Source organism: Orycteropus afer, unplaced genomic scaffold, assembly GCF_000298275.1.
Source record: "Orycteropus afer afer isolate SDZICR_OR568_19922 unplaced genomic scaffold, OryAfe1.0 scaffold01001, whole genome shotgun sequence".
Classification (NCBI taxonomy): domain Eukaryota; kingdom Metazoa; phylum Chordata; class Mammalia; order Tubulidentata; family Orycteropodidae; genus Orycteropus; species Orycteropus afer.
In genome coordinates, this window is record NW_006922588.1 from 79,806 (window position 1) to 93,180 (window position 13,375).

A 13,375-nucleotide genomic window follows, 5' to 3' on the forward strand; every position below is an offset into this window, starting at 1 on the left:
TAGAGCACTGGACAGATGGGTCAGAAATTTCAGTGATTAGAGATCATTAGACCATCAACCCTGATTGACCTGCAATGTCCAACCTGGTTAGTGACAGGCTGATGGCTGCTCCTATTCCTTACTTCCACGTCATGACCTGCAGCCATTGTAAAGCTTCAAGGCAAGGATATTTTTCTTACAAAAAAGCCTGAAAATACTTGGTGTCAATGAACAGAGCTAACAGGTTAGACATAAAAATACACTTGAGATGGCTATCAAATCCTTAATTTGGTTAATTAGGGAATAAACAAAAAAAAATACAATTCAACATCTTAGTTTTATTTTATTCACACTCGTTATGTATTTTTAAGGGTGTTTGTACTAAAACTGTACATCTACGCATGTATGAGAATATATACATATATTTACTTGGGGAGTATATGTTGTATGAAGTATCCTTTTGATTACATATGTTCACTACTTAATTTGTTGTTGTTTGTTGTTATATGCCATTGAGTCATCTCCAAGTCATAGCGACATTATATATGACAGAACAAAACTACTTAATTTAGGCCTATTAAAATAGGGCAAGTGATATATAATGTGCTAACAGGGAGAACATAAGACAATTTGTAGTTTTATTCCTATTTGGTTAAAAAATAAACCAAAAAAATGACCTATTGCCTACATGTCTCCATAAAATTAAACCACAATATTGATAAAACCAAGAGAATTTCAAATGAGAAAAAAAAATCTCATAAAAATAAAATGGAGGCTGTGCAATTTAGAAGCTTACAGAAGCATTTTCACAGGATTGTATAAAAATATTACACAATATGTATTCTCTGTGAAAGAATATTTACTCTTTAATCAATCTCTGAATATACTGGAAATTGATCATCAAACTTCATTTTGTTTTATGATATGAAATTATTTACAAACTCAATACCAACAAGAATTTTAAAAAATAAATTAACCAAAAGTAAGATGGCCAGTAAATGTTTTGTAGGTTAATTGAGTCAGAGAAGTGGGTCCTTATTCATCCTGGTAAAAATTGAGTCCATAAGTAGAGTACTCACATTTTCCTGCAATCCTTACTTTAAATCAGTGTGATCTTAACAGCTATTTCCAGGCATTTCACTGCCAATGTTTTAATGGTAAAATTGATGGCACTGGATTCAGGCATCTTCCCAAAACAAATGAGGATACGCTACACAAACCCTTTTTATGAAACAAATAGGGTATAAGATTAATGGAGAAATTATGAGAATATAAGGGTATAAGAGAATAAAATTGGAGATCTTGTTCTAATTAACTGTCAGTTATGCCAAATGAAAATGCATTAAATGAAAAACAAAAATCTTCTGGTCATTTCATCTCTTTTTATAATGTAGAAGTTTTTGAAGTCAATCTCCAACTGGGGGTGCAGAACATCTTTTTCCTTCAAATAATGAAACTAAAATGCCCTAATACCTGCACTAGGTGAAAGAATTTCTATGGGGTTTTCCATAAAAATTTAAATTAAACAAGGTAACTCTTTTCTAAAACATTCCTGGCAAGCAAGGAAGGGGGCAGTAAAGACTTTGAGTTTTAATTTTCTTTTTTAAGATGGCAAATCCTAGAAAATTCAACTAGAAATTTCCCAGAATTGCAGGGCAGGCCTGAACCTTGAAACACTGAGAAGGTTTAAGTCTACCTCCTTGGAGATTCATACACTCAACCATCCTGAGACAGTAAGAACTCTTATAGAAGGCCCTGTAATTCTGATGTTTTAACATCCCTTCTGATCCAGAATTTCTTTAGCATACCTAAGGAATATAACTTCTCTAAAATTCTGAAACTTCTATAACCAAATTTAGAATTCAATTTCACATTCACAGATCCTTGTGAATAAACTCCAAATCTAGGCTCTTTAATCAATTGGATTTGAGATGGCATGCCAAGGTGATTACAGCCAGATATATACAAAGGGTCCTGATGAAATGAAAATTGACCTTCCTGTCTCTTAAAAAATAAAAATCAAACTTGAACAATCCTCCCTGTGAACTCCAACATGAATGATGTTGTTGATGGCAAAACCCCAGTAACATGTTCTGATCAGCAGGGGAGCTTTTGGGCGAAAACGATGATCAGAGTAATAAATCATCAGGCTACTCAGGCCAACAGTTCAGAAAACTTGAAAACAAGAAAGCGCCTCTCTTCATTCTACTTGATGGAACCAACCAGCACAATTAAGAATCCATGGGTTAATGTCTTGCAATGTGACAACAGTCTATGATACACTGTCAGTGAAAGGCCAGTAATGCCTGGAAGAACATGGTCGTTTGCAAATTGTGGTGCCTTGGGCTGCTTCCTTTAACACACAGAGGTTTTCTTTGACTTCCCTTTGTGGTTCCCACACACCCAAAAGCTCTATAAATGGGAGAAGCTCACAGGATCACAAGAGTTGAGAGCTAGCTTCCTGCTTTGTTATCTATGCAGGGCTCATTATTGGTATGAAGAACAGGGATGAACCTAGAAAACTAGATGTCTCTGTCCCAAGAGACCTCCGATCCTGTTAAGCAGAGCAGATCTCTTCGGCATTCAATATTTGGCTGGGCACAGAACTTATTTTACTGCTGGAAGGTGTTTCATCTCTGTCTCCAGATGACCTTTGGTCTGTCTTTCCTGCTGGCTGGAGGAATTTCTGATGCCTGCAGGCAAAGAGGACACACCTAATCCATGCACGGAAGCTTTCAGAAACAGAGGAGTTAAAGAGCTTTTTGCAAGGGTGGAAGAACTGGTAGAACACAAGCATGAAAAGAATGGCTGTACAGTACCCAATGAACAGCTGCAGAATCAAGAGGGGTGCACACACATACATATAGATGTCAGTCTTGTGAAGGTACCACATGAGGAGGAGGAAGGCATTCTCAATGAATCTCACCATGTAGTACACCAGCAACCGATACCAGTTCTGGGACTTGCTAATGAGATCTGGGTTGTTGATTTTCAGCTGCACAGCTGACCAGCAGAACATGTTGATGCCAGCATAGAGCAAGGTGAGGAAGCATAGAACGATGGTGGTACCCACTCGACTGAGTGCTTTCTCGATGTTCTCAGGGAATGGGGAGCCACTGCACCAGAAGAAGATCCAGGGGAACAAGAAGAAGCTCACAAAGTTGACAAACACATCAACCACCACCCAGGTCTTCAGGACAGAGGTAAAGAGGACCAGGACCACGACTCGAGTGGCAATTTCAAAGCTCCTCCAGAAGAAAATGCAGACGTAGGCGAGAGGCTTCACTTTGACCTCGTATTCATCATATTTGATCTTGATGGCTAGGATGTTACAGCGCAAGGCTCCATACACAATGGACAACAGGGATAGAGTCATGAAGAGGCCTGGAGAGAGAAGAAAAAGAGCACTTTCAAGTCTCACCTCCACCAAGAATCCTACTGTGGCAGACATACTGTCAGTTCTTTGCCCATATTCTTTGAACCCTTCTGTTTTATGTGCAACAGACTGACTTTCAGTAGTCAGTATGCACATCACTGTGTGTCTGAGGGACTTTTCTGGAACTGAAGAAGGCTGTTCTTCCTAGGAGCCTGGCAGGCTGAAGTGCTGAGGAATTAACACCCCTGGGAGAGCCCCCAGTCAATGACTAATGAAAGCTGGAGTATAACTAGCCCAGCTCCCTGACTTCTTAGGAAGAATAACTCTGAGGCATGTGTTCTATATCATTTCCCAGTATATGCTGATATGACTGATTTCTATGTGACAGCTGCCTGAAGGAGTCCCTGGGTGGTGCAAATGGTTAAGTGTGTGACTCCTGGCTGAAAGGCTGGCAGTTCAAGCCCACCCAGAGGCATCACAGAAGACAGGCCTGGCAATCTGCTTCTGAAAGGTCACAGCCCTGAAAACACTACGGAGCAGTTCCATCTACTCTGCACACACGGGGTCATCATGAGTTGGCATTGACTTGACAGCAACTAACAACAACAAAATTGTCTCAATAACATAACTTCTGTTAACTGCCTCCCTTTTCCTGTCTCATTTTCCTTCTTCCACTTCCAAAGTGTTCCCTACTCTTTCCAAAATAACTGCATGTACTCAAATCCTGTCTCAGGGCATGCTTCAGGAGCAACTAAAATTAAGACACCTTCCTGACAAGATTGCAATCTGTCTGAATATGTAGGGTTCTTTATATGGTCTGTTTTGTCTCCTCAATTGGCTGATGAGCTTCTGGGGAGCCAATACTGTGTCTGATACTTCTTCTTGATGACCCTCAACACACAGCAGTAATACGTACATAAACAGAAGGCACACAATAACAAATTGGTCAGTGAGCACCTCTCTATCTGTGGAACTTCTGTTACTTATATGCTGACTACACAATGTTCACTTTCTTTAGTCTTCTGTTATATTCATAACTCCTGCAGAGAGTTGAAGAAATAAGAACTTTACTGTTACTGAGAATAGCTATGTCTTGGGTTGATAGTTCCTAATGTTTTCAGAAGTCCCAATTTTAGCTGTTTAATTCTTAAAATGACTTATGGATAATGGGTTTTTCCAGTTTATAAGAAGCAATAGTTTGTGGGGACAAGATGTGGCTCATTTAAATGAAGCATGGTTGGGCAATCTACTTCCGTAGAGATACCGCCTGGAAACCCAAGGAGGGGTCGCTATGAGTCAGAATTGACTCCATAGCACATAACAACAACAAATAACAACAACACCCATGTTCAAGACCACAATATTGCTGGTTTTGAATTCTAATATGTAAGAATGTACTGCCTATACATGAGCACAGACTGTGTGTCAACATGGAAATATCACTTACTACAGGCTGCCAGCAACTCCACATATTGGAGCAAGGAAGGAAGCAGGGTTTTGAGTTAGGAACCAAGAGCCTGGCTCTGGTTCTACTCTTCTCTCACCTGCTTACATGGGGAAAATTACAACCTCTCAGAGTTCAGTTTTCTCACACATAATATTGAGACGATAATACTTTCCATGCCTGTTTGTTAAAATGCAGTCTACGTAACATCATCCATGCAACACTGTCCATGTAACACAGTTTGCTCTACTTAATTGTATAACTTTAAATGCATGGGAATAAAGTGATTTTTTCCTTATTAAAGTTCTAAAACAACACAAAAACATCTATATTTTGTGGACATAAAAACTGAACTTTGGTATTTATCCTCCTGGGAAAACCTCAATTTTATGCAAAGCATCAAGTTTTTGCATAGCCTTTTGGTGCCGATTTAAACTCCTGCCATCATTCACTGGAAAGACTAAACAAACAAACAAACAAATAAACCCACTGCCACTGAGTCAATTCCAAAGCATAGCAACCTTACAGAACAAAGTAGAAATTAACCATAAGGGCTGCCATGCCTGTAAATATTTACAGAATCAGACTGCCTTGTCTTTCTCCTACAGAGCAGCTGGTGGATTCAAATCAACAACCTTTTGGTTAGCCTCAATGCTTTAACCATAGTGCCACCAAAGCTCCTGGAAAGATTGACATCTACTAATCAAATTTAAGATAAAAACACCATCACAGGAGTATAATGAAAAGTAATTGGACTGATTTATTTTTTCTGAGATTTTAATTTGGTGGAACATTTTAAAGCAATACATATTAAGGATATAGTTTTATATTTGTGGTCAAAAATTTCTATATCCTGAGGATACACTACTGAATCATTTATTTAGCCTTTCTGTTTTCTCCACTATAAGAAAAGTACTTTAAATGTAGAAGATATGCTAAGCGTAAAGAATTACAATGCACATTTATATATTCATGCACATATAATATTTCTATTGTTACATTTATGATACTTAACTCCAAGTCATTTATTCCTTTTAACAATACAATTACCCAAATAATTGTTAAAAAATCTATCCATTTTTCTCTTGTGGGGTCAATTATTTCCAAATTATATCATTTTTCTCTATCAAGAAAATGAGCCAATTTTTTGTCCAATTGGTACATAGTAAAAATCAACCACTGAAGTCTTCTGAGAATGCAGAGAAATGATCTTGAAATCATTAACTTCAGGCATCACTCTTACTACTGTTGGGTGCTCAGTATATAATGTCACAGATAGAAAGGGTTCCAGGAAGGGAAATATACTGGGGAAATAGAAAGCTTTAGAAAATGCTTAGGCTATACAGTTTTTCCTCTAGGATTAAGCTGTTATATAATGAATGTGTAGGATGATGCTCATGCAAATACTCTCTTACTCAGGTTTACATAGAGGAAATTCACCTGATACCATCTCCTAAACTTATCTTCCCAAAGTCAACGTAAAAGGGGATCAGTTGGCAGTCCCACCCATTTAATTAAGTACCCCTTCACAGAAGTCTAACATTCCTAGGTGTGTGTGTATGGGTGTGTGTGCTATTTTTATCTTTTATTTGAAGGCAAGACATCACTTTAGGCAAAGCTTAAAGGTTTTGGCAATATTCCAAACACCTGCCTTGTCTAAAAAGCCTTATCCCACACAATTCCAAGCCAAATGAACTCCTTCCAAATGAACTCTCTTCCTCCTTCAAAACTGTTACCATTAAGCATAAATTCACTCATTTCTAGACTTGGCACCATGAACTTAATCTTTATGCAAAGTAATGGAGAACATTTTGTTCCCCGGGATTCCTTTTTCTATATGTAAGACAAGGAGAACAATTTCTCTATTGCTTTGGAGAGGTGAGGGAGGCTGCCCACAAGATGGAGGATGGTAAAAGTTTGTTCTTTGTAATGTGACTACTCTCTATAGACCATACATCTTTTAGTTGCACAATAAGAATCAGCATGAATCCAACTGTCATAATGTGGAGATTGATCCCACATTTCCACGTTTCAACCTTCATCGGATGCCCCCAAGGGGCATGCCTCTCTCTTTATGAACCAAGCAACCCAGAAGTAGGTCAGAGTTCACAGGTTAAAAGGATACATCTTTCAGACTGCCAAATAAGCAGATGCCCGGCTCAAGTTTGAGGAGTTTATTTGATACCCCAACTTCCTGGCCTAGTGGCCATCAATTTGGGGCTGTTTTCCCACTATACCTTCTGGATGCCAGCGGCAAGCCCAGGAGTCCATACAACATGCTTTTATTTATTTATTTATTTTGACTTGCTGGCTCCCGCTGCCCATTTACATTCAATAATTCCCTGGAATGACTCACAGAACTCACAGAGATTATACCACACTTACGACCAAAGATTTATTATAACCAAAAAGAATACAAATGAAGAAACACATAGGTTGAGGTATGGGATGGTTTCCATCATGAAGCTTCCATATCCCACAGAACGCGCTACCCAAGAGCAGATATTCTCACCTAAACTAGGAAGCTCTGTGAGCCTTAATGTTCTGGGCTTTTATCAGCTAGGCATGAGTAATAAGTTAAATCATGTTTCCCGAGGCTAACTGATATCAGTCTCCCAGGGGAGTCTTTTCTAGTCTAGACAGAACCCTATTACCAGAAAAAATTCTCAGGTGTGGCCTGGAAGTCCCAGACCAATGAACCTCAATTATGCCAAGGGTCATCTCTCCAGAGCCAAGGACAAAAGGTACCTTACTGAAGGTAAAACTAAGTCTTCTACCCTACATTAGTAAAGTGATAGAACTCATAAAATGCTTGGGTGAAATAGACATTTCATAAAAAAATAGTGTATGACTTCAAGGGGGACCTGAGGCAGCCTCATGTGGAGTGCAGTGGCAGAGGGAAACTAGAGGAAGTAAGCCCAATTCAGAAAATTGTAACTTTAACCAAATTTCAGAGGGACAGTGATTCTTAGTTCTTTCCCTCTCAATTCAATTAAAGTATTTTTCTTACTATTTAAAGCCAGGCTCTCCACCTGTACCATTCTATCACTTGGCTCCTTCTTAAGTACCTTGCTCTAACACCTTTCCCTTCTAAATCTTCAACTGGTCCATCTCTATTGTCTATTTTTCCCAAGTGTGTGAATATGCCTAAATCTGCTGCATTAAAAAAATAAATAAATAAAAGTCTTTTACAGGCAAAAATAAAAAAGTATAAAATTGTTGAAATTATGTGATGAATACATGAGGTTTCATTATAATATCCTCTCAATCTTTTCGTACAGTGGAAAACTTCTATGGGAATGAAGCTAAAGGAAAGGTAGGGTGGAAGGGGAGGAAGAAAGAAAGAGTGAAGGACTTGAGGAAGTGAGGCAGGAGCTCTTGCTTTACTCTGCACTTCTTTCTGTCTACTACTGGGCTCTCTTTGACACATTTCAGCTGGCCCTCCTGTGCTATCTCTAATCAAAACACTCACTTCCTAATCCTCAACTCCTTGCACTCTGAATTCTGGTCTTGCCACTCTACTGAAACTATTCTCAGGTTTACAATGGCATTTTAATGTCCACATCCCATGAATTCCTTTAATTCCTCTTCCCTGACCTTTCTGCAACATTTGATATCGCTCACTCTCACTTTCCTGAAACTCTTCCCACAGCAATGATCACAGCATTTTCTCATAATCCTCCTCTCACTTTCCTCATGGCTCCTTCTCAGTCTCCTTCATAGGTACATCTTTCTCTCCCCACTTAGGAACCATGGTTTTATTTTCCCTTTCTATATAGTCTTCAATATTCAAGGGTCTACCATATTTCTTTTCCTATATATCCTATAGATGCAATAATAATAATAATAATAATAATAATAATAATAATAAAAGAACAAAACTTATCTTTCCTTAGAAGTCTCTGCTTACATTGCCTCTAGCAGTCCATGACAGCATCACCCCTACATCATCCTATCTAGCAATCTATGTGTTAGCTAGGACTCTTCACTTTCTTTTCTCATTACATCCAATAGATCTCTAAGCCCTTGCTACTCAGTGTGATCCATGGACCAGCAGGTTCAGCACTGAAGTACCTCACTTCAGACCCACTAACTCAGAATGTGCATGTTAACAGGAGTCTCCAGATGATCTGTATGCCCATTTAAGTTTGGGAAGCACTACTATTATCCCTACCAACACTACTTCTGTTTTTAACTGTCACTTGTTAACTCTCAAAGGGCTCTTGCCACAGGGTCCTAAATGATTTGCTTACTTGTCATCAGCCTTCCTCTTTCTACTCTTTATCTGTCTGGCTAGCTCCTACTTGCTCTTCAAGTTTCAGTTAAAGTGTCACCTCATTAATGATGGCTTCCTGAGCCTTTTATTCAATTACATTCAGTCAGTTGTATAAGTTACTTTCAAGACTCCTCCAAGCTCACTTAACTTCTACTCTATTGGTTCCTCCAAGCCACCTGTGTATATCTTTATCTTATCACTTGGTACCTTTACTTGTCTATTTCCTATCAGAGTGCAATCTCCTAGAGGTAGCTACTGTGTAACAGATTTTTACCACCAGCACCTTTCACAGTGCCTGGTACAAAGTAAGTAATCAATATATATATATGCTGAATGAATGAATAAAAGAAAAATGCACGAGCTATGATTTGCCCTTTTTTTCAACAATGAATGAGGAACTTAATCTCCAAATTTCACACAAACAATTGTAGTGGACGATGTGAACTCTCAAAGTCCCTTACTATAGGATAGATTTAGAGTTATATGCAAATACATCTGCCTCCATGTGCCTTTCTCAATTATCACATTGCACCTGTTTCCTCTATTACTTGACAAGTATGCTCTAAATTAGGGAAGGCCTTTGAGACTTAATTTTACATTCTAAAATTGTTCTTTTTAGAATAAATCAAAGGTCCACAACAAGCTGCAATATGCTGACAACACAACTTTGCTTGCTGAAAGTGAGCATGACATGAAGCACTTACTGATGAAGACTGACGAATACAGTCTGCTCTATGGATTACATCTCAATATAAAGAAAGCAAAAATCCTCACAACTGGGCCTATAAGCAGCATCATAATATATGGAGAGAACACTGAAGCTGTCAAAAACTTCACATTGCTTGGTTCTACAATTGACGCCAATGGAAGCAGCACTCAGGACATCAGATGACATATAGCACTGGGCAAGTCAGCTGCAAAGGACCTCTTTAAAATGCTGAGGAGCAAAGATGTCTCCTTGAGGACTAAGATATGCCTGACACAAGCCATGATATTTTCAATCACCTCATATGCACGTGAGAGTTGGACAATGAATAAGGAAGACCAAGGAAGAATTGATGCTTTTGAGTTGTGGTGCTGGTGAAGAATGCTGAAAGTACCAGGGACTGCTGAAAGAACTAACAAATCTGTCCTGGAGGAAGTGCAGCTGGAATGCTCCTTGGAAGTGAGAATGGCCAGACTTCGTCTCACCTACTTTGGCCATGTTATCAGAAGAGACGATTCCCTGGAGAAAGATGTCATGCTTGGTAAGGTGAAGTGTTGACAAAAGAGGGGAAGGCCCTCAATGAGATGGACTGACATAGTGGCTGCGGTGATGGGCTCAAGTATAGCAGGGATCGTGGAGCTAGCGCAGGACTGGGTGGGGTTTCATTCTGCTGTGCATAGAGTTGCTATGAGTTGGACACGACTCAATGGCACCTAACAACAACAACAACAACAACAAAGGTCTACAAAACAGGGAGATACAGGACCATGGGAGTGACTAAAGAAGCTAAGTGTGGCTTCAAAATGTGAGGGCCAACTGAAATATCTCGGCAGTTTTGTGTCTGCATGGCTAGTTGTTCTTGCTAGATTTCATGGCCTATTCCCTGGGGTTACCATTGGACATTTATTCTACAACTCAATGTTCTGCTTTGACTCCATCTCAGGCCCTGAAAACTGGTCAGAAAACTGTTGATGAAGAGGTTAAAAATGATGGAGACCATCATCATCATCATCATCATCACCATCATCATCATAAAATTGTAGCCACATATGCCTGCCCCCTGCCCCGAGGTGCTGCCACAAATTCTGCTTTTGGTTCTAAATTATAGTTCAAACTCACTATAGATTATACATTGTCCCACATGTGTCCCCAAAAGATCTTCAATATTCAAAGGCCAGATCTGCATAGAATAATTTAATAATAAAAAGAGTAGCCTTATCCACAGTCATCAATAGGCATTTAAACTGACAAAAAAAAAAAATAGTACAAAATTCTATCTTCTCATGCTTTTTGGGTTCCCTAAAAGAAAATAGGGCATCAAAAAGCAGAACGAGGATTTCCATGCCCAGATATGGCAGATTAGTTTCTTTTCAACCAATACTCCTGCCAAGAAAACTAGACAAACATCTGTTTGAAGGCATCAGAAACCTATCAAAGCAACGAGGTTTTATGGGAAAGATATCAGAGATGAGAAAAGTTCCACAAGAGGATTCCAATATCTCAAACTGCTTTTTTCCCTCAAGATGTTTATTTGCCCATAAGAAATCAGGTACTAAGAGACTAAGAAGAATACAGCTTTTAGAAGTGCCTCAAAGCTGGTGGGAGTGGGGATAAATATTGACATTCAGGCCCTACATTGGCTCTGGTATATAACCAAAGCCTTTGGGTGGAAATTCAAGGGGCTAGGCCCTAGGAGTAAGGATGGATCAGAAATAGATAAGCCCCTACAAAGACTGAAGTACAGATTCCAATTGACTCAAGATTTGATTGAGTTAAGCTGATCTGCATCTAGTCCATCTGCCTGCCAGAAACAAAAATAAAATCTCTCTGGAGAAATAGAACTCATCCAGAACCACCAATTATCTGTGGGTTTTTTTTTCTTTCATATAAATATCTGACATTGAGTTAAAAATAACAAATCATACCACCAACAGCAAAAAAAAAAATAAAAAAAATAAAAAAAAAATAAAAATAAAAAAGAAGAAGAAAAAAAGAACTTATCAAAATCCTCTAGTGGTGTAGTGCCTAAGGTGTTTCACTGCTAACCAGAAGGCTGGTGGTTCAAACCCACCACCCACTCCTCGGAAGAAAGAAGGTTGGACAATCTACTTCCCTCTAGGGGAAGATTGCCTTAGAAACCCAAGGAAGGGTCGGTATGAGTCGAATTCAACTCAAAGGCAGTGAGTTTGGTTTTTGGTTTAAGAATGAAAATAGATGATAAAAACATATCCCACAGGAGATACAAATATATATATATATTAATAACCTCACTGCTGTTGAGTCAATTCCAATTCATAGTGACACCCTGTGGTAAATATTTATGGAAGTAGATTGCCCAGTCTTCCTGCTGCAGAGTGACTGGTAGGTTTGAACTGCCAACCTTCTGGTTAGCAGTCAAATGCCTTAGGCACTATGCCAGCAGTACTCCTTATAGGAGATACAGATACTGGGATTATCTGACATGGTGTTAAAAGTAACTATCGTTGTTGTTGTTGTTGTTGTTGTTATGTGCCGTCGAGTCAGATCCGACTCATAGCGACCCCTCCTTGGGTTTCCGAGGCAGTATCACTATGGAATTAGATTGCCCCATCTTCCTTCCGAGGAGTGGCTGGTGGGTTTGAACTGCCAGCCTTCTGGTTAGCAGTCATATGCCTTAGGCACTATGCTACCAGAGCTCCTAACTATCATTAATATGTTCAATAAATTGTATGACAAGATAGCGAATTAGCAGAGACTGAAAACTTTAAAAACTCAAATAAAAATTTTAGAACTGAAAAATATATTTTCAATTAGGAAATCAACCAGTTTACCAGTTGTTGTTGAACTGAATCCAGCTCATGGTGACCTCGTGTATGTCCAAGTAGAGGCTTTTCAATGGCTGAAGTAGATCACCAGGCCTTTCTTCTGAGATGATAATGGATGACTTCAATGTCCAACCTTTCAATTAGCAGCAGAGTAGGTTAACTTTTTGCACCACCAAGGGACTCTGTTACTGTTAGTTGCTGTTGTGTGAGCCCACAACTCAGCCGTGACTCATGGCAACCCCTTACACACTGGAGCCAAACACTGCCTGGCCTGCACTATCCCCATGAACAGTTGTGGATCTGATCATTCTGATCCATAGGGCATTCACTGGATGATTTTTGGAAATAGATTGTGAGCCCTTCCTTCCTAGTGCATCTTTGTCTGGAAGCTCCACTGAAGCCTGTTCAGCATCACAGCAAGCTGCAAGCCTCCAATGATAGACAGGTGAGGGTTGTGTATGGGTTGTACTGGCTGGGAATCAAATCTGGGTCTCTTGCACAGAAGGGGAGAATTATACTACTTAGCAACCAATGCCCTCACAGGAAATCAACAGATGGGTTTAATAGCAGATTAGACACACTGTAAAGATAATTAGCAAACTGGAAGAAAAGTAAAAAAACAAGAAAAAATGCAGATGGAGAAGCAGAGAAGCAAAAAGCATGAGAGACTTATATTTTTGTTGTTAGGTGCCACTGAGTCGCTTCCAGCTCATAGCAACCACATGCACAGCAGAACGAAACACCGCCCAATCCCGCACCAGCTCCATGATCCTTGCTATACTTGAGGCCA

The 13,375-nt window shown here is 39.3% G+C and overlaps 1 protein-coding gene across 1 annotated transcript in view; it reads right to left on the minus strand.

The window, feature by feature from the left end:
• Positions 1 to 2,536: 2,536 nt before the first annotated feature.
• The window catches only part of XK (X-linked Kx blood group), a 108,368-nt gene continuing 97,529 nt past the window's right edge, over positions 2,537 to 13,375 (minus strand). The window contains exon 3 of the mRNA XM_007958516.1: positions 2,537 to 3,363. Within this exon, the coding sequence (XP_007956707.1) occupies positions 2,537 to 3,363 (827 nt within the window). The remainder of the gene's footprint in view (positions 3,364 to 13,375) is intronic.